General features: G+C 47.9%; 1 protein-coding gene across 1 annotated transcript in view; it reads left to right on the forward strand.

The window, feature by feature from the left end:
- Window positions 1-897: 897 nt before the first annotated feature.
- The window catches only part of Rftn1 (raftlin, lipid raft linker 1), a 181,173-nt gene continuing 162,573 nt past the window's right edge, over window positions 898-19,497 (forward strand). Inside the window, exon 1 of the mRNA XM_032900531.1 lies at window positions 898-1,054. Coding sequence (XP_032756422.1) covers window positions 910-1,054 — 145 coding nt within the window. The 5' untranslated portion in view covers window positions 898-909. The remainder of the gene's footprint in view (window positions 1,055-19,497) is intronic.

Genomic DNA, 19,497 nt, shown 5'->3' on the forward strand with positions numbered 1-19,497 from the left:
GCCAGAGAGGAGCTACAGTTTGTGCCCAGGGTGCAAAGGGAGCCGCCCTTTCCAAAGTAAGCCACGTTGTGAATGTCATTCTGTCCAAATAAACGGGAAGCCTTCACTGGTGTCAATCAAAGCCTGAGAGAATCCTGCTCTCTATTTTCCCATTTCTCCCTCTCCTTGGCAAGCCGAGGCCACTGATCTTCCAACTCGGGTGGATGCTGCTGGTCTCGCTGGCTCTGTCAGGCTCTGTCACTTTCATTGTAATCGGAAATGACTGTGTGTGTGTGTGTGTGTGTGTGTGTGTGTGTGTGTGTGTGGTTATTTCTTGCCATTTGGCCTGAATAAAAAGGAAAAGAAGGGGCTATTAGACAAGGCCCATAAAAATACCGACATCTACTTTTGAGATGTTTGAATATCAATTCCTGTCTAAATAATTATTGTTGAGGGGAGAAAGGATGCCAGAGTTTAGAGACTGTAACAACAACTTATTATTCTCCCTTAGCAACCATGTGGAAGGTGACATGTGTCTTGCATTTCTGCAGATGGGCTGACAGCATAATGCACAGTATTGCTTTTTAGGCCCTATTTTTTTAAAATCATGTATACAGATGATAGTGCAGGAAACCACTCTGAGGTATTATTTTCCTCAGATAGAGGAAAAAAGATACAAAGAAGGGACATTTTGGGGGTCACCCAGCTCTCCCCGGGCGGCTGGTAATGGCGCAGTCGTAAGAAGACAAGGTGGCCGGGTCCCCCGTGTTCTGGTTCATATTAAATCACACCTATGATTTCCCAGGCACTGAGGTCTTTGATGTATCCTTCCAGAAAATTGGGGGTCTTTTGTGCTGTGTTGTTTCAAAATTAATAACAAAACAACTCCATCTGCCCTTGGTTGTTTCCCTGTTGTAGACAGCTGTCGAGATGGGTTGCAGTTTGAACAAGCTGGAGAAACGTGAAGAGAAGCGGCCTGGTAACATTTACTCTACTCTGAAGAGACCTCAGGTGGAGACCAAGATAGATGTGACCTATGAATACTGCTTTCTGGAGTTCACCACCCTGACTGCCAGTGAGTACAAGGTCCCAGGAGGGTGTCTGGGAGGGAGGGGCACAGTGTAGGATGAGGCCTATCCCAGAGTCTTCGGAGGACAGCTCTAGAGAGCTGGCCCTCTGCCAGAGAGTGGCTGGTTAAATAGCAACACCTGAGTGAGGTGGCCCATAGCTGTCATCTGAGCATTTAGGAGGCTGAGCCCGAAAGACAGAGAGCTTCAGGCCAGCCTGGACTACATGGCAAGATGTGAGCTCAAAGAAATAAATCAACCAGTCCGGCAGGCAGGCAATTACAGAGTAAGGCTATGAGTCTGTGGTGCTTTGAATATGCTTGGCCCAGGGAGTAGGGGCAGCATTAGGAGGTGTGGCCTTGTCAGGGGAAGTGTGTCACTGTGGGGGTGGACTTCGAGACTCTCCTTCTAGCTGCCTGGAAGTCAGTCTCCTGGATATGCTCAGATGAAGATATTGAGCTCTCAGCTCCTTCTCCAGGCCACGTCTGTCTGGGCACTACCATGCTTGTCTTAGTTTTGGGTTTTAATGCCATGATGATAATGGACTGAACCCTGAAACTGTAAGCCAGCCTTAATTAAGTGTTGTCCTTTATAAGAGTCGCCTTGGTCATGGTGTCTCTTCACAGCAATAAAACCCTAAGACAGCAAGCAATCCACAACTCAGCCTGTGGACGAGGTCTTTCGTTGACTCTCTTGTTAGCCAACCCTGTAGAAGAAATGTCCTCTATGTTAATTGGCCTGTCCCCTGTCTCCCTAAGTTCATTAACCATCATTTCCTTCTTGTCATTATGGCTGAGTTTTGCCTCATCTGACAAATGGGGTCTGGGTCACCTCTCTCTATTAGTGCCCAGGGCTGAGGGGACAGGATGTGGCCCTGGGATGACAGGAAAAGGACACTCAGGTTATCATGACAGAGTACATCCTGAGATACTTAGCATCCTGAGCACCTACTGTGTGCAGCTGGGCTGTTTCTGGGGAATGCAGGAGGTTATTCTGCTCTACAGGGGAGACCCAGTGACATGGCCAAACAGCTTAGTAGGTTCCAGGTGTCAGGAATGGTAGGTAAAATTGAAGAGACCTGCTCTCCCTTTTGGGTGGCAGAAAAGTTAGTGCACCAGCACTTTGCCTGAATGTGTCTTAGGGCACGGCCTCCTTGAGTGCCTGGGGAGCACTTTCAAGCTTCTGTGACTATGAAGGAGAGAGGGAAGGGTAGGAACAGGAACTAGGATAGGGGGTGAAAGGCGACAGAGTCATGTGACAGATCTCGTGGAAATCCAGCAGCATCATGTGCAGATCTGAGTTTATTACGCAGTCCGTACGCTAATGTACAGTGTTTGAGCCAATCACAAGCCCCTAAGTCCTTGGCCAGCCAGTCAGACATTGCCAAGTGGTCACCGTGCTCCAATGAAAGCCCAGTGAGGTGACTCAGAAGGAGCAGGGGAGCATTGCCATCCGTTAGGACTTCCGTGAAGACAGGCGAAGGGGCCAACGCCCTGGGCTCAGTTACTCTTTGCTGTCTCACTGGTGTGCCTTGAGCCATCTTAAATCTAATGCCATGTAGGGCAGACCAGTCTCTTGGAGGAGTCACAGGAGCCACAACCCCCACGGGGATGAGCCCGTGCAGTGGTGGAGCTGACCCAAGGACTGTTCTGTGTGGTAAATCACCAGGCCATGAAATCGGCTGCCACCAGGTGGTCTATCCCCGTCACAGGGCTGTCACAGGGCTGTCACAGGGCTGTACGATGCTTAGAGATGTATGAAGAGTGTGGGGCTTTCTCCTTCTCCTTCCCTCCTCCTCCTCCCATCTCTTCTTGCTGCCACTCCCTAGTCTAAGGCCCCAGTGCTTCTGGATTTTCAAGAGACATAGATAACAAGGCCTCTTCACAAATGCCCCTTCCACGTCACCAAAACCAAACCCAGTCAGTGTCTCCTGTGCCGGATTGCTTCCTGCTTGTCCTCAGCCCGCCTTAACCCATCCGATGTTTTCACTTTGAGGGTTCAGATCTGCAGCGCTCACACCCCCATGTGTTGTGTACTTGGTTCCCTCATGGTGGCACGATGTTAGGAGGTGGTGGAGAGAGCAGGAAGTGCAGCCCGACTGGAGAGAGCGGTCAATGGGAGGAGCATGCCTCGAAGGTCACGCCTGGTCCCATTCCCTGCTAGAGACTTTGCCACCATGACACCAGGGCCTGGGCTCTTTGTCTCTGTAGAAAGATCTGAGGGAGGTGCCCTGATAGCGGGGGTACTGGAGCTGTGGGATGCTTTTCCCTTTGGTGGTTTTTGCACCTGAGTTGTTTCTTTTATAATTAGGAGACACTTCTAATCCCAGCAGGGGAAGAGCTAAGAGTTTGAGACCTGCTCTCATTGCATGGTATTTGCTGCCCACCACGAGAAAGGGGAGAATACAGCAGCAGGCTGGTGAAACATCAAACTCTTAATTTTCACGCCACAGAGCAGAGTTGCTGATCGATCAGGGCCGCCTGATAAGGACCTGGGAGCCTTGTTTCTTCTGGCAGCCGGCGGAGGGCCAGCAGATGGTTTATAAGCATAAAACCCATAAGCGTCTGAGCCAAGTCACAGTTATAATTTTTACCAATCAGAACTCGGGGATTAAGGACTTTCCCAAGTGTTCCATCATTGTCGGCCGACATTGATTTTTGCCTAAGCCATCAAATCCATTTGTTCTCCCTGTTGTCGGGAACAGGCATTATGTTTTGGGGGGAAGTACGGTTGCTTGGAGAGGGAGTTGGTCAGCTTCTGTAACATGGAGTCAGAAGTCACAATGGCAGTACTTGAGACACGTTCCTTTTATCGGCTCCCAGCACTCTGTGTGTGCACGGCACCGTCCTGGGAGCTGGGAACCTGAATGGAGTAAGGGGTGAGGTTGAGGGTCAGTGAGGGCAGGAGGCCTCTCTCTGTGCTTCCTGGCTGGCCGGATGTGAGCCGCTTGGCTCTTCCACACCCTTCTGCCATGGTGGAGAAGAGCTCTGACGCAGTGAGCTCAGTAAATCTGTTACAGAAGGGTGATTTTGACTGGAATAAGGCACCTTGAACACAGCCACTCAGCCCACCCCCCTCGTGTTCGTGTGCACAGTTACGGCCTCACCTTTTGGTTTGTTTCTCTGGGCGGCAGTGGCTGTCTCCTCATAGCTTTCTGACAACCTGCTTTCCCCAGTGGCGTTATTGTTGTCGTCGTTGTTAAACTTGTGTCCGTCACCAAAAGGTAGAACTGGCCCAGCTTTCCTGCTTCTGCCCATTGCTACTCTACCCAAAGCCTGCCTGTGATTCTGATCTCTCCTTAAATGTCACCAGATGCCCTCTGACCGCATTCTCCTGTCATGTTTCTTGCTGCTGCTGCTGCTTTGGGCCTCACTGGGTCTCCCCGTGTAGCTCAGGCTGGTCTGGAACTCTCAAATCTCATGCTCAGTTCCCCAAGTGCTGGGCAAGTGCTGGGCTCACGGTGGGCACTGCCGTACCTGGCAAATCTCTCTGACCTCTTTCTCTCTGACCACCTGACCCTTTTTGCATCCTGAGGACTGGATCTCTCATGCTGTGCCTGTGCTGTGTGACAGACTTTTCCTTGGAAAAAACCACACACAGAACCCCCACCCTCGCCCCGTACACACTCACAACCCCTCTACAGACCAAAGCAGTCGTTCGTACTAGCATCCAGTTTAGTGAACTAACCGCTTGGGGGCGGGCCGGGTTACTCACAGGAATACGGGTAGGAGTTACTTAACAGGAGCAGGGCGACTCAAAAGCAGCTGTTTCACGGGGACTCCCACCCCAACATCCGATGACCGAGGAAAACTGTGGTTCTGAGCTTTCTGCACAGCTGACAGGCATTTGGACAGATCTAAGAATCTCCTCTCCTCTGCCGGGCTGGTTGGACTCTCTTGGCCTAGTGATGTTTGCTCCTTTATAAAGATAGAGAACCTTTCGTCCAAGCTCCCTCTTTCCCAGACTGTAAGCTTGTGTTTGCCCGCCAGTCTCAGGACCCTCCTCTCCTCCTCTTCCTCCTCTTTCTCCCCCTCTCTCTCCTCATTTCTTCTCCCTCCAGAAGGGAGTGTTATATGAGTTTGGAGGAAACCGCCTACAATGGCCTCAACCACCCTGGGTGCTGTGTGTTTTCCGTATTCTTGTTAATTCTTTGCTGTCTGCCTTCCTGCATTGTCACAGGGTAGAATTCCTGAAGGTCGGGCCTGTGTTCAGAAGTACTCAGTGTGTAGGGCAGTGCCTGTTCAACCAGTGTATTCTTGGATCCTGCTCTCTACAACTTAAGGCTGCAGAGCGAGGCGCCCAGGTTACCGTCTGTGTCCTCTGACAGCGTGACTCAATGGCTTGAAGTGGTTTAATCACTCGATGCACTATAATCTATGGAGCAGTCCCCTTTATTGGACTTGTAAGTTATTTTTGGCATCTGGGATATTATAAATAATGCTGTGCATAAATTCTTCATGCGCATTTTTGATGACTTCCTCGGGAATCACCAGGGGAGTTTGCAGCTCTCAGGACTCTGAGAAGTTGCTAGCCTGCCCTCTAGATAGGTCCTGTCTGGATAAGACACACATCTGACCAGATTTGGCTCCTTGGCAGGTTTCTCCAGGCATGAAGTGAAGGTTTAGCATATTCTGGGCTTTCCGTTGCCCAGCACTGCTTTTGTGGACTCTCGCCACATCCCCTTTGAAGGACTGCATCTACAGCTCGAGCATTGTGCTCTGCCAGGGCCCACCTTTCCCAGCTATCCCGTCTGTGTAGACTCTACCCCTTCCTGCTACCGAGGTCCTGGTGAGCTGGAGCCATTCCTTCTCCATCATCCCTTCGGCGTTCCTCTCTTCTGAAGCCCCAATGTCCATTAGTTCATCCTGAACACAATTCTACCTCATCGTATCGAAAGCCTGTTCTTTTTCCTTCAGGGTAAGGACCAGATGTTGTCTTTTCTTTCTTGGTCACTGAGAAGAGCTTGTCCTAAGGTACCAAGGACCAGCTGTGTTCGCTCTCCAGGGTAGCTCTCTCTTGAAGAGCGAAGCCCAGTCTTTTACATATCAATGCAGTCATTTACTCCATGTTCCCCTTTGATTATCCCATGAATCAGCATTTTATGACACTAGCCCCTTGATTCTTAGAAGGCAGCAAGTACATTTTTTTTAAACATGGCAGATGAATTCAGAGATCTGCCTGCCCCTGTAAACACAAACAATAAACTTAGCTGGGTGGGATCTTGCCCAGTGATCTCCACTCCCTAAATCTCTTTATCTCCTTCATTAATAACTTTCTGAGAAGCTGACTCTTAGTATAGCTGCCTCCGTTCTTTTAGGTCAGTGAAGCCCCTCATATTGCATCTTTATATTTTGCATAGTTGAGAAATTATCAGTTCTTGAACTCATGTTTTTAGATTTCTTTCTCACAGCTTTAATGGCTGATCTGAAGATCATAGCATTTACCATTTTGCTAAGGACATCAGACCCACCCTTGCCTCCTTGAGTCTCTGGCGGCTCCTGTAACTGCCTTAAAACTCGGTGCCAGGAAACCTCAGGGCAAAGTTCAAACCTAGATCTCCTCAGCTGGGAGGCTTCAGACTAGCAGAAGATGAGCAACAAACATGGTAGGAAGGAAGACACGACCGTTGCAGGAAGTTAAAGGACCGTGTCAGCAGACAGAACCCAGAGGCAGCGCCGTCTATGTGGGGAGCTTCGGTTGGGCTGGAGTGTGGGTTTGGGGACAGTAAGTGCCAGTTAGAGGATACAAAGTCTTAGTTGAGATTGGAGAGATATCTAGTCAGTAAAGTGTTTGCTGTGTAAGCACAGCATCTGATTTTGATCCCCAGAACCTATGTTGAAAAGACAGATGCGGTGGCACTGGGGAGACCTTTGGTTTTCCCTGGCTAACATCTCAGCTGAATTGGTGAGCTCCAGGTAAAAATGAGAAACCTCGGGTTAAAGACCAAAGTGGAGACACACTGAGGAGACGTGACCTTTGACCTCTGTGTGTACTTCCACCTCACATACACAGGCCCCTGCACACAGACATTAGACTACATGCACTCACATAAACAGATGTGAACATGCACACACATGCACACACTCATACACATACAGACATGAACATGCACACACACACATATATACAGACACGAACATGCACACACATACACATACATAAATGTAAACACACACAGATGCACACACATAGTCACAGATACACTCACACGGTTTCACACACACATATACATACTCATGTGCACACATTCACATAAACAGTTTTACACACATATATGTACACACACAGATGCACACACTTTCACGCACACTCACACACAGTTTCACACACATATAAACATACACACAGACCTACACGTACAGATGCACACACCCACACGGATACACCTACAGAGACAAGGAAACACAGATACATGCATGCATGTGTGTGCACAGAGTCTTGGTTGTTGAGCTGATGAATTAGGTCCTCTCAAGAGACCTGAACGTTTGTAAGATAGGGAAAAGGTGTGTATTATGAACAACGTCGTGTTTTGGGAAGATTTTTCTAAGTTTAGTTGGAAGGACGGAGGGAAAACAGAAAGGGAGAGATCAGTTTGGGAATCCTTGCAATCATCAGGCAGGAAGCGTGTGGCCTCAGGGTAGTGGCGGTGGAAACAGGAGAAGTAGGTGGGTCATAAGGAATCAGGAGCTGTAAGTCCTGGGCACTGCCAGGCACCTGGGCCAGGACGCACGTGTCACACAGTGGGTGCTCTGCCTCTGCCTAAAGCGTCTGTTACCTGTGGAGCACCAGAGCTAGGACAGGGATGACCTCGCCTCACATCTTAATTTAATCACAGTTTTATTCTTAGAAGATGTGATTACCTTGACAGGTAATAAGTAGGAAGTAAGACCAGAAGCAAGGGAGAGCAGGCGCAGGACCGGCCTGTGAGCCCTGTTGCACACTGTGCATACTTGGCTGCATGGACTAAAACACACCCATAGTATATAGTGTGGATAAATGGAAAAACCACTACCTGCTGCTTGGCATGCAACAGGCTGTCCTGGTGCTCGTGCATTTGGGGTGCCAACAGGGATGCAGGGGTTCTGGGTTGAGGCCCCAGACAACGCCCATCTTTTTTTTACCCTTTATATTTGCTTTGCTTCATTTCCATTCTTCCCTTTCGAATGGCATGAAAATGGCACCTACAGTGTGTCAACCCTTCTGTCTGGCTCCTTTAACCTGGCCCTCTGACCTCTTGTTATGAGAGCCTGGTCCTTCTGGTTCGCAGCACTCACTACAGCCACTTAATCCTTGCTGAGCACTGGACTAGGTCCAGTTTTGGGCTATTAGAAGAAATGTTGCTGTGAACATATGTGGACAGGTGTGTGTGTGTGTGTGTGTGTGTGTGTGTGTGTGTGTGTGTGTGTGTTTGTGTGTGTGTGTGTAGATAAGTTTCTGGAACAAATGCATCAGGCATGGAGGTGCTATGATATTTGGCATGTATGAATTCTTAAGATGCCACCTCATTGCTTCCCAGAGCGCTCGAGCCTTTGCACATTTCCAACAGTGACAGTGGGAATGGCTAGCTTACTTACTAACATGAATTAGACATATTTACTCTGTATCTGGTGTTGCATTAATCTATCTATCTCTCTTTCTTGTCCTGTCTAAGGCAGAGTGGCATCAGCTGGCCTGGAATTCTCTAGGTCATCTGGGCTGGGATCATAGATGTAGCAGCCTTTCTGCCTCAGCTTCCTGAGTGCTGGGATTACAGGCGTGTGTTGTCCATCATGCCTTACGCATGATGCTAGAGAGCGGATGCAGGGCTTCGTGCATGCTAGGCAGGCACTTGACCAGCTGAACTACACCTCTGGTTCTGCTATTACTACTTCATAATAATAATAACCGCATTATATTATATAATTATATATACTCCCAGAAATGCTGGCATTATGTAATATATTAAATAACTATATATTATATAATAGTTAATTGTCACCATATATTAATTATATGCCATTAGATAAATATACATCATTAATATTATTTTAATTTTTATTATTACAAAGAAAGAGCACCCATGTAGGGTTAGCTCTTCATGAAACAGAAAAGTAGACAGAAACAGAACTCGCAGAGGTCATGAAAGTGATTAGCATTTGGGGCACTGCTGTCCAAGGTTGGTGGAGTGGGTGGGCCCTTTGTTCCAAGTGGTGCCCAAATTCTCCCACCTACTCTGGGCTTCCTGAACCCCTCAGTCTCTGGCTGAGCCACTGGGCAGGTGTAAACTAAATTCAAGCGCTCCCACACGCAGAGCACCATCGTCTGTTTGCCTCCCAGTCTGCACCTTTGCACTCACTTCTTTCTCTCCTCTTCTTGTAAGCCATTCCCATGACACACAGCAGAATTCCCACAGCAGGCCCCACGACCACATTTTAAAAATTCCCCTCCCTGTGGTTTTCCTGTCTGGGGCTCCGTAAGAGCTGGCCTTTGGATTTTTCTGATATTGTGCTGACAAGGCTTGCGTGCTTGCTGCCAGCCTTCCGCCCTTCAGGGCTGTGTGCAAATTTTCTTTGGTCCTGAGGAGAGCACAGGGAACCTTTTTTGTTCAAAACATGCATGCTGTGCAGTGAATCATAGACGGCCCCCTGTCATTTAGCTTCCAGTGTGGGCACGGCAGCCCCACACATCACTACAAAAGCCGCCCCGTCAGTCAGGAATTTGTCTTCTCCAATGCTGTGGTCTCCTTACAGCTGGGAGGAAGGCTGATCCTGAATGCTGGGCCGCAGTTTTTACCACGCTCTGAAAATTACTCTATCGCTATTATTGTTACCTGGCCCCGAGTGTTGGGCGGTGAGTTAAACACGGGGTGTGACCGCCTGGGGGTAGTGATGGCTGTGATAGGAAAGCTTGGGAAGTCAGCCATGGTGGCTGCATGTGAGGCTTGTTGGATCCCGATCCCCATCCTCTGCCTCAGGGAGGTCTCTGACTCAGTCTGAAGCCAGGCCTCTAAACCTTCATTTGCAGTGAGTTTCAGATGTGGAAAGGCGACTGGCCAGGGCCACAGTTCAGAAGTCGTACGTTTCCTTTATCTGAGTGGAGGACTGTGTCGGCGGCGGCAACTCGTTAATTAACATACAGTATGTTTAATGGTTACAGATCTACCTAGACATAAACCATAGTATAGTTTACTTCCTTTAAGTGGCTTGTAATATATTTTAGAGGACCATAGTGTTTATTATATTTGTTACTGAGTGTATGTGTGTGGGCACACATGTTGTGTGTTGGGGAGCAAAGGACAACTGGGAGTCAGTCTTCTTCCCCCCACATGGTTCCCAGGGATTGAACTTGAATCTTTGGGCTTGGCAGAAAGCACCTTTATCTGCTGAGTCATTGGCTCCAGTTAATTTATTTCTGTGTCCCCGAGACAAGGCCACGTGATGTAGCCTCGGTTGGCCTGTAACTCATTATGGAGACTAGGCTGGCTTCCAGAGAAATACTTGCGTTCACCTCTTGGGTGCTGGGGTTAAAGGCACGCAATACCATGGGCAGGTCAATACAGTTATGTTTAAACTCTGTTTACAAAGGTGTAACAAACCCATGCTCTATGCCAGTTCATCCTGGAAAGGGCCCAGGTCTGGGCAGTATGGAGGCTGCAATGGATGAGGATGGGGCTGGGGTTGAGCAGGAAAGGCAAGTGTTACAGTTTGTGTGGACATTGGAAGATGATGGCTGCCCCAGTGGATGAGTGGGTCACAGTGTGGGGTCTTTCTCTCCTCAACCCCCAGGGCTGCTTGAGCCTCCTGCAGTTGTCTCCTCCCCACGGGCCGGGGCGTTCTAGTAAGCAGCTAGTGCTGTGAAAGTGGGAGTGCACCCTCCCTCACGAGGAGTTCCCCAGAGGTAGGCTTTCAGGAGCCCCACAACCCCCACCGCCAGAAAGGAGGCAGCTTTTACTGAATTGAGGGGAGAGTGCTTCCCCCGGACAGGGCTAGTTCTGTGCTGAGAAGGGAGCGATGGGGTACAGGGCCAGGGTGTGTTCTGGCCCTGGGGCTGCTGAAGAGCGTGAGTGAAGAGAGTGGTGCTGGCTTTTCTGGCACCAAGGCTCCCTGAGGTCCTAAGGGGCTTGGGAGATGAGGTGTGCACAGGGAATACCTGGATTTCACATGCAGCTGAGATTCAGACCCAGGGTTCCTCCAGATGTGGTCCCTGTAGCAGTAAATGTTTTAAAAAAAAACAAACAATCTACCATCCCATGCTCACGCCATCTCCAGAGCGCCACATGGCATCTGTGGGGCGTTTTTATCTTAATCCGGCCCTTATGAAACAGCCATAACTACCTGTGGCTTTTTAAGGCCACACAGATACGGGTTGTTCTCCTCCTCCATCTTGGTTCTTCTCCTTTTTTTCCCCTCTCTCCTTTCTCGCTCCAAAACTCTGTGCCCGCCTTACTTTTCCACTGACCAATCACAGACTTTGTCTCGCTTGTGCCTGCCTTCAACTGCCTGTAGACAACAGTCTCTGTCCCTCTCAGGGACATTTGGCGATGGGCTGGGTTTTCCACAGCTTGATCTTGACTCGGGAGCCTGGGGAAAGTGAGTACGGGACCTGTCACCCTAGTTCAGGGCTGGAGTCCCCGTGCTCTGGGCTCTGCACAGAACACACAGCCTCCTGCCCAGTCACACTGTAACATCTAGACAGGCCTCTGTTTCCAGTTCTGTGGCTTTCACAGTTAGAACGAACTGCTCATTCCAGAGGTGGACTGGCCATGGCTAGCTAAACCAGCCTCAGATCCTCTCTGGGAGCCATTGCCTCGATAAGGTCTCTGCTGCCTCTGACCTCCCACCCCCAGTGCCCTTCCCCCACTCTTCCTTGTTCCCCGCTGACCAAGTCCCACAGAAATTACCTGGGATCCACAATTAGGACTTGTATGAATGGACCTGACTTGTCGTGCCAGGCATTTATGGGGTTAACATCTGACGAGGATGTACAGGGCCACCTACAGAAAGGAAAGGCAAGCAGGGGTGAGACTGATGCAGGAGCGGTTCTTGGTGAGAGAGAGTTTCACCATGGAGTTCTTTTAACCTGAGCCTGGAGGACCCTGAAGTGTTTGTTGAGCACTCATGAATAAGGGAAACCTCTGGAGTTGTTGGGGAACACATACCTGTGACCTTTGCCACTCTGAGAGGCAGGCTTGTGGCCTGGCTTCCGAGCTATGGCTTCACTTTTTACACCCTCCAGGCCTAGAGCTGGTTCTGTCAGTCTTAAGCCATAATGGGAACCCTGCTAATCACCTATTGGAGACGTGTGTGTGTGTGTGTGTGTGTGTGTGTGTGTGTGTGTGTGTGTGTGTGTGTGTGTGTGTGTGTACCAGAGGACAATCTCTAGTTGTGTTCCTCAGGAATTGTCACCATTTTTTTTTCTTTTGACAAGGTCTCTTACTGGCCTGGAACTCACCACCTAGGCTAGGAGGGCTGACCAGAGAGCCCAGGGATTCTCCTGCCTGCTCCCAATGCCGGGATTACAGCCACACACCATGCTTTGTTTGGAAAGACTACTTTGCTTACTAAGAACGTGCATGTTAGCTAAGAGTTGGACTGTGGCTTCTTTGTGCTGCTTGTTCTAAGGCAGGGCTAAGATTGACCTGTAGCTAAGATTTAGGAGGCCAGACATGAACTTGGCTGGGAGAGGATGGTAAGTTTGTAGTCTCAGCTTTGTAAATGAAGCAAGGTCAGACTTGAGCTTGAGTTCTGGGAAACGTTTTTCTTCCCTAGGAATCTGTCACGGTGTCTAGGGAGCGTCAGTCTCTATGAATCATCTGCTCCAAACAGGGAAGTTTCCCCCAAACTTGGTTAGTTTTAGGTTCTGTGTCATCAGTAAAGGGTGAAGCAGAGCACGTCTATATATTTAATTTCAGTTTGGGTAAAAACCACCCTTGGGCATTGTGACGTTAATTACTCCTGACTGGTTTTGGTTCTAGTTCTAGTTCCTATATTTGCTAAGAGTCACTTTCTGTTTTGAAGACTCATGCAAAGTTCAGTTTCATGACTTGCAAGAGGAGGTCCCGGCTGGGAGGAGTGCTAGAAACAGACCTTGCTTTTGAACAGAATATGCAAAATGTGGTTCCAAAAAGGAATTGCTTCCTATGAAACACACCTCGAGCTTGCAGATGTTGGGAGGTGGATCAGGTACTGTGAATGCCATGGCCTAAGCCTTCAGGGCAAAGCTCCTGTAAGCGTCTTCTCCCGTGCTGGCTTTTGATGCTGTTCTTGGTACTGTTATCCTTCCACACTTACTAATGGGGGGCGATAAGATTAGATTTAAGGAGGTTGGGACTTCTCCCCTTTCCTGTCTCAATGCAAAACTCTTAGTGCTCTGGTCCCAGCCACTCCAAATCTAGATCAAGAAACAACAAGTAGTCTTACGTGTAGATAGACTCTGGGGTGAGCCTGTGTGTGTGGACCAAGCAGTCAAATTCAGGAGCTCAAAGCTTCCTGCAGTAGGGTTGGGATTCCCTGGTGATGACAGTTATCTGTCAAAGCAAAACTAAATGGTTATTTTCTATAGAGATCCTTAATAAATGCATCCGGTCATAATAATTATTATCTATTTAAAGTACAGTGGAACAGAAGGACCAGCAAGATAGCTCAGTGGATAAAGGCACTTGCTGCTAAGCCTTAGGGCAGGAGTTCAGTCACCAGGACCTGTGTATTGGTCTCTTGCAAGCTGTCCTCTGGCATTCACGTGTGCACCATGGCATGCATACACCTCCATGCAATGAGTAAATGGGAAAATGTAAAAATTTTAATAAAGAATACACACACACACACACACACACACACACATACATAAATACACAAAATAATTTTTAAAAAGAGTGGAATGGAAAACAAGCTATTGTTTTAAGTAGCCTATTGTTACCATAGGCCTTCAAAGGACTTTTATCAAGAGTCTTTATCCAGTTTGCCTGGGGTCCTGTCTCATTTTCTAGTACACATTAACTATGCAAAGTGATGGTTTGACCTTGACAGTGTCATGCATGTAGACCATGCCTTTTCATCCTGTCCATCCCCTGTCTCAGTGTTATCCCACGGATGGTCAGGTTTCACCAATTGTTGACCTTTGGAAAAAAGAAACCTGTAGGTTTTCTCTCTGAAGCCTTTCTCGCTGGTGTGAGAAGGGGAGTTATCTCCCTGGGATTAAGCCTAGAGAGTCACGTTCTTCCACTACCTTTCAGAACCTGTTCTTGGGTCATCTATAAGTAAAGTAGGCGGATCAGACTTCCTGGGCAGAGAGAGGTGGATCTCTGAGCTCAGTCAAGGCCATCCTGGTCTAAATAGTGAGTTCCGGGACAGCTAGGGCTACACAGGGAAACCCTGTCTCAGAACACAAGAACTAAAACAAAACAACAAAACAAAACAAAGAAAGAGGAGGGGGATATTTCAGCACTATCTCGTGGGAATAAATTCAGCGTTAGTCTAGAAGCACGGATCTCCATGGCTTGAGGAATGAAAGCTGCCGTGATACAAGGCTGATCTGCTTCCTGAGGGAGTGGGCCTGCTTGTTGGGAGTGGTGTGAGTGCGTGTGTGTTCTTGTGTGTCTTCCACAAAGATAGACGCAGCCACTGTCATTTTGGAGAGGCATTAGCCTTTACTTACTGCTACCTGGCCAATTCCTGCATGCTTAGATATGTGTCTGCTGGCAGTGGCTACAGAAAGGTCCTGATAATCCCACACCAAGTGCAATTTTTGGGCACATTCAACCGAAGCTTAGGATACCCCAGAGCTTCAGTCAAGCCAGTGAGCTGTGCTTTTAGGCTGGGCTTAAGAAGTGTACAGCATACACTCTGGGGACATTCTTTTGGGTGTTCAATCTGTGGACTTTCTGGTAAGAAATGCTCTGTCGAGCCACAGCAAGGAGAAGCTTGTGAAAGCATAGTTACTGATGCAATGTCTCCCGGGGGGATAAGGAGGAGGCTGGGGCTGGGAGGAGGACAGAGGCTTCCTCTCTGCTTTGCCGCATCCCTCAAACGGCCTGCTCAGTTGTTTCGCTTCTTATTGCAGACTGACTCATGCTGATATGTAAATGATAACAAAGGTTTATTCCTACTTCACTGCGGTTTACTTTTTCAGTGATGATGTTTTATTGTTCTAAGAATTTCATAATGCTTATAAGGTGTTTTGAGTGAACCCACCCACCCCAATTTCCTTTCCTCCAGTTCCTTCCCTAGTCTCCGACCATTTCCCCTTGCAACTTATTGTGCCCCCCCGTTTTAAAAAAAACAAACAAAAAAACCCTACTGATTCTTCTTAATGCTGGATTGTATGTGCATGAATGTGGGACCATCTACTAAAGCATGGGTAACCTCTCAGGGTCCCACATCCCCCCAAACTGTCCTTCAGGAGCCAACAGTTGCCAGTAGCCCCTCAGTTCGGGGTGGTTTATTTTATGAGACTCTTCCCCATCCGTGTCTGGGTTTTAGCTGTCCTGCCTGACTCTAAACTGATTTTGCACATGCAGTCATAACTATGGTGAGTAGCCTTGTTGTGTCTTGCAAACAATGCTTCTCTACAAGCATCTACAATTTCTCTTTTCTTCCTGTCCACGACAATCTCTGAGTCCTGTGTGGGAGAGGGCATAATATAGAATAGATATCTCTGTTAGAGCTGAATACTTCACAGTATCTTCTTCCCTGTATGTTGATTGCTTGTGGGTCTCTGTACCAATTGCCATATCCTACAAAAGGTAGCTTCTCTGATGAGGGTTGAGAGAGGTACTGATCAATGTGTATAAAGGTAAAACCTTTTTCCCATTTATCTATCTATCTTATCTTATCCTATCTATCTCATCTATCTATCTATCTATCTATCTATCTATCTATCTATCTATCTATCCATCCATCCATTTATCTATCTATCCATCTATATCTATCTATCTATCTATCTATCTATCTATCTATCTATCTATCTATCTATCTATCTATCTATCTATCTATCCATCCATCCATCTATCTATCCATCCATTTATCTATCCTTCCTATCTATCTATCTATCTATCTATCTATCTATCTATTTATCTATCTATCTATCCATCCATCCATCCATCTATCCATCCATCCATCCATCCATTTATCTATCTATTCATCCATTTATCTATCTATCCTATCTATCTATCTATCTATCTATCTATCTATCTATCTATCTATCTATCTATCCATCCATTTATCTATCTATCCATCCATTTATCTATCTATCCTTCCTATCTATCTATCTATTTATCTATCTATCCATCCATCCATTTATCTATTTATCCATCCATTTATCTATCTATCCTTCCTATCTATCTATCCATCCATCCATCCATTTATCCATCCATCCATCCATCCATCCATCCATTTATCTATCTATCCATCCATTTATCTATCTATCTATCCTTCCTATCTATCTATCTATCTATCTATCTATCTATCTATCTATCTAGTTATTAGGCTTAGTCAGATGTGAGTGTCTTCTTTCTGAACAAGCTTTCCTTTAAGCTGGTTATTGACATACCTTGCCGGGTCAGTTGCTACTGTAGCTTTCCAGGTACACACCTGGGCGTGGCCGTTGAATATTTTTCTCTCTTGACACCGCATGTAGAACCTTCTGTCACCATGAGAGCCTCAAATAGGGGATGAAGCTTCCAGGTTGGTACCAGCTTTCCCTCCCAGGCCCTGTGACTGAAGTGTGTGAGTGTCTTCAGCAATGTGATGATCTGGGAGATAACGAAGGTCGGCGTAGTAGTCTGTAGTGTTTGGGGGTCTGTGGGACTTCTCGCCATAGATTATTGCTGTGGAATTCATATCAGTAATTTAGATCAAAGTAGTTCAAATCCAAGAGAAGGTATCTTTGAGGTAAGTGCTATAAGCCAGTATCCCAGAAAGGTAAACCTATTGTGTTTTACCCCTTAACTCGGAGGAACGGAAAGGATCACATTGAGTTTGGGCATGAGAAGCAAAGACAGCTTTAAAGTTAGGCTTTTCTATTGGGTATCTATTAAAAAAACATGTTTTTCTGTAATTCCTTCCCTGGAATATGGGTGGGACCCACTGACCTGCGTCTTGCAGGTAGCCTATAAGAGAACAGTTCTGAGATTGAGTTAAAAAAAGACTGGCTACTACCGTCCTAAACTCTCACATTCTCCCTCTGAGGGAAGCCATGCTGTGAGCCAGCCTGCGTTTCAACAACACTTAGGAACTGACTCATGCCGACAACCATGAGTGCGAATTTGGCAGTGAATGTCTTCAGTGGAGCCTTAAGGTGGCTTCAGCCATGGCTGGGCACCTGAGGCAGCCTCCTTAGAGAGTGAGCCCAAGGTTTGCAAGCTAAGCTTTATCTGGACTTGTAACTTGATGGATCTAGAGGGAGGATTGGTGATAATGCGTTACACTCCACTGCATATTAACACAAGCAGTTTAGTTAAATGAAGTGCCTGTCCCTGAAGTGGAAATTTCAAGGATTCTCTGGAAAGTCCGTTGGATGGTATTTTGCTGGGGTAAACGCGTGAAAGTGGACACAGGTGTGAAAGGCAGACTCATGAAGGAATATTTTGCCGAAGCAGACACAGGAGAGAGGATGTTCTCTAAAGCAAGCATGTGAAAGGACACGTGATGAAGGACTCTTTGCAAACAACACGCATGTATTGGTCCGCCTCACACTGAGCTGCATTTGTCGGGACTCATAGAAAGAGGCCAAAAACTTCTGATGGTGCACTGCAGTTTCTTGACAAGGCACATGGAGGACTCGTGATGTCTGGAGGGTATAAATAGGTCTCCACGGAGTGACGGAGACAGAGCTTGGCTTGCTGGTACAGCAAGCTGTGCAACACTTGTGGGTCTCACGCTTTCGCTGGTCTTCACTTCCCCGAGAGAGGCACAGCCAAGAGAACTCCTGGTGATCCTGTTGGTCCCTCCTGCTGACTCCAGCCGAGGCTGAGGCCTGGCTGTCTCTGTTAGGTCACGTCACCACTGTTGCTAACCTGACTCTGCCAACTTGGACTGCCGGTGCATACGTGAAATGTTTGCAAGTGGATCGAGCTGCCACTGCCTGCTAACATGTGAACTGCGGATTTCCAGACAACGCAAACAGCGATTGCTGCCAAGAACCTTTGTAAACAGGTCCACTTCCCCTGCATCCTTTCTACCTCTGGTGCGTGATGGGCTAACAGGGAGGTCAAAGCCAACGCTTCATCATTAAAAATAAGGGTTGAAAAAAAGTTACAGTTAAAGTTACAGTCCTTGTAAAAGGCTGCTTATGAGGTAGGTACATAGAGTCCAGAGAACAGAGGGTCCAGAGCCAAACGTGCCTGGTTTCAAAATTACAACTTGGCCACTTCCTAGGTGTGTGATCCTGGGAACGCACTTAACTCTGGGGTGACTCAGTTTCCTCACCCGTGGGTGGGAAATAGAGTTTTTAGCTGCCAGCTTCTGTGATCTGGGACGACTGGTTAGAAAGGGGAGGGTGTGGCTTCTAACTGGTGTAGTCCATTCTCTCTGCCACAGTGAGTGGAAAGAAGGTGTGCCAGTGCTAATCTTTTTGGGATGCTATTGAGTTGCTTAAACACCCCCGCCAGGTAGTTTCTGACGGAAGGCAGGTGTCCTATTGGAGGGGCAACTGTGAGGCCTTAGCAGCCAATATGGGGCGGGGGGGGGGAATGACTGCCTAGATTCGTAAAGGGCCTTAACGAGAGATTTCGTCAGTGATGTGGGCTAGCCCAGGAGCTGATCATAACAGTGTGTGCGTTTCCTTCTTTATCATTTCTTAGGGGCCGGAGTCACACATCCATTGCATGTGTGACTCACGTCCCAGGCTTGGAGAGCGGGGCTAATCTTGTTTCCAGACTGAATCCTATGTTTCAGCTGACTTCTAAATTGCCAGGCCTCATTTCTAGCCAGAGGAGTCAAGACTTGTGACGTTTAAACTCACCGACCGAATGCACGTGCCCTGCCTGGGGTTAGGTTTGTAGAAGACTGGATGTTAAACAACAAATGACTAAGGACCTGGCTGGGTTGGGTACCACAGCGCCCCCTCCCCCTCCCACCTTGAGAGATGCCCTTCCTGGGGGACAGCATGTGATGACTGTGGCACCAGGAATGGATGTGGCCTTCTCATCTTCAGGGCCTTTCTTCTTTCCTTTCCTCCTCCCTCTCCTTCCCTGTTCCTTCCCCTCCTGTCTTCCCTCCTCTCCAGCTTTCTTATCCCTCCTGTCTCCTCCCCATTTCCCTTCCTCCCCTCCCAGTCCCTCTAGCCCCTCTGTCCCTCTGTCCCTCTCTAAAGAATGCATTAAGTTTTCGCCCATGCTCAAATAAACACCCTCCCCCAAGCAACAGCCGGTCTCCTCCTCGGCTTTTGAGTGGCTCGCGTCTTGCTGTCTTCACTCTGTCTGCTCTCCAGCAGGAAAATAAAATTGCATTCGATTGACAGGCCATTCCTGCTGGGA

Source organism: Rattus rattus, chromosome 4, assembly GCF_011064425.1.
Source record: "Rattus rattus isolate New Zealand chromosome 4, Rrattus_CSIRO_v1, whole genome shotgun sequence".
NCBI lineage: Eukaryota > Metazoa > Chordata > Mammalia > Rodentia > Muridae > Rattus > Rattus rattus.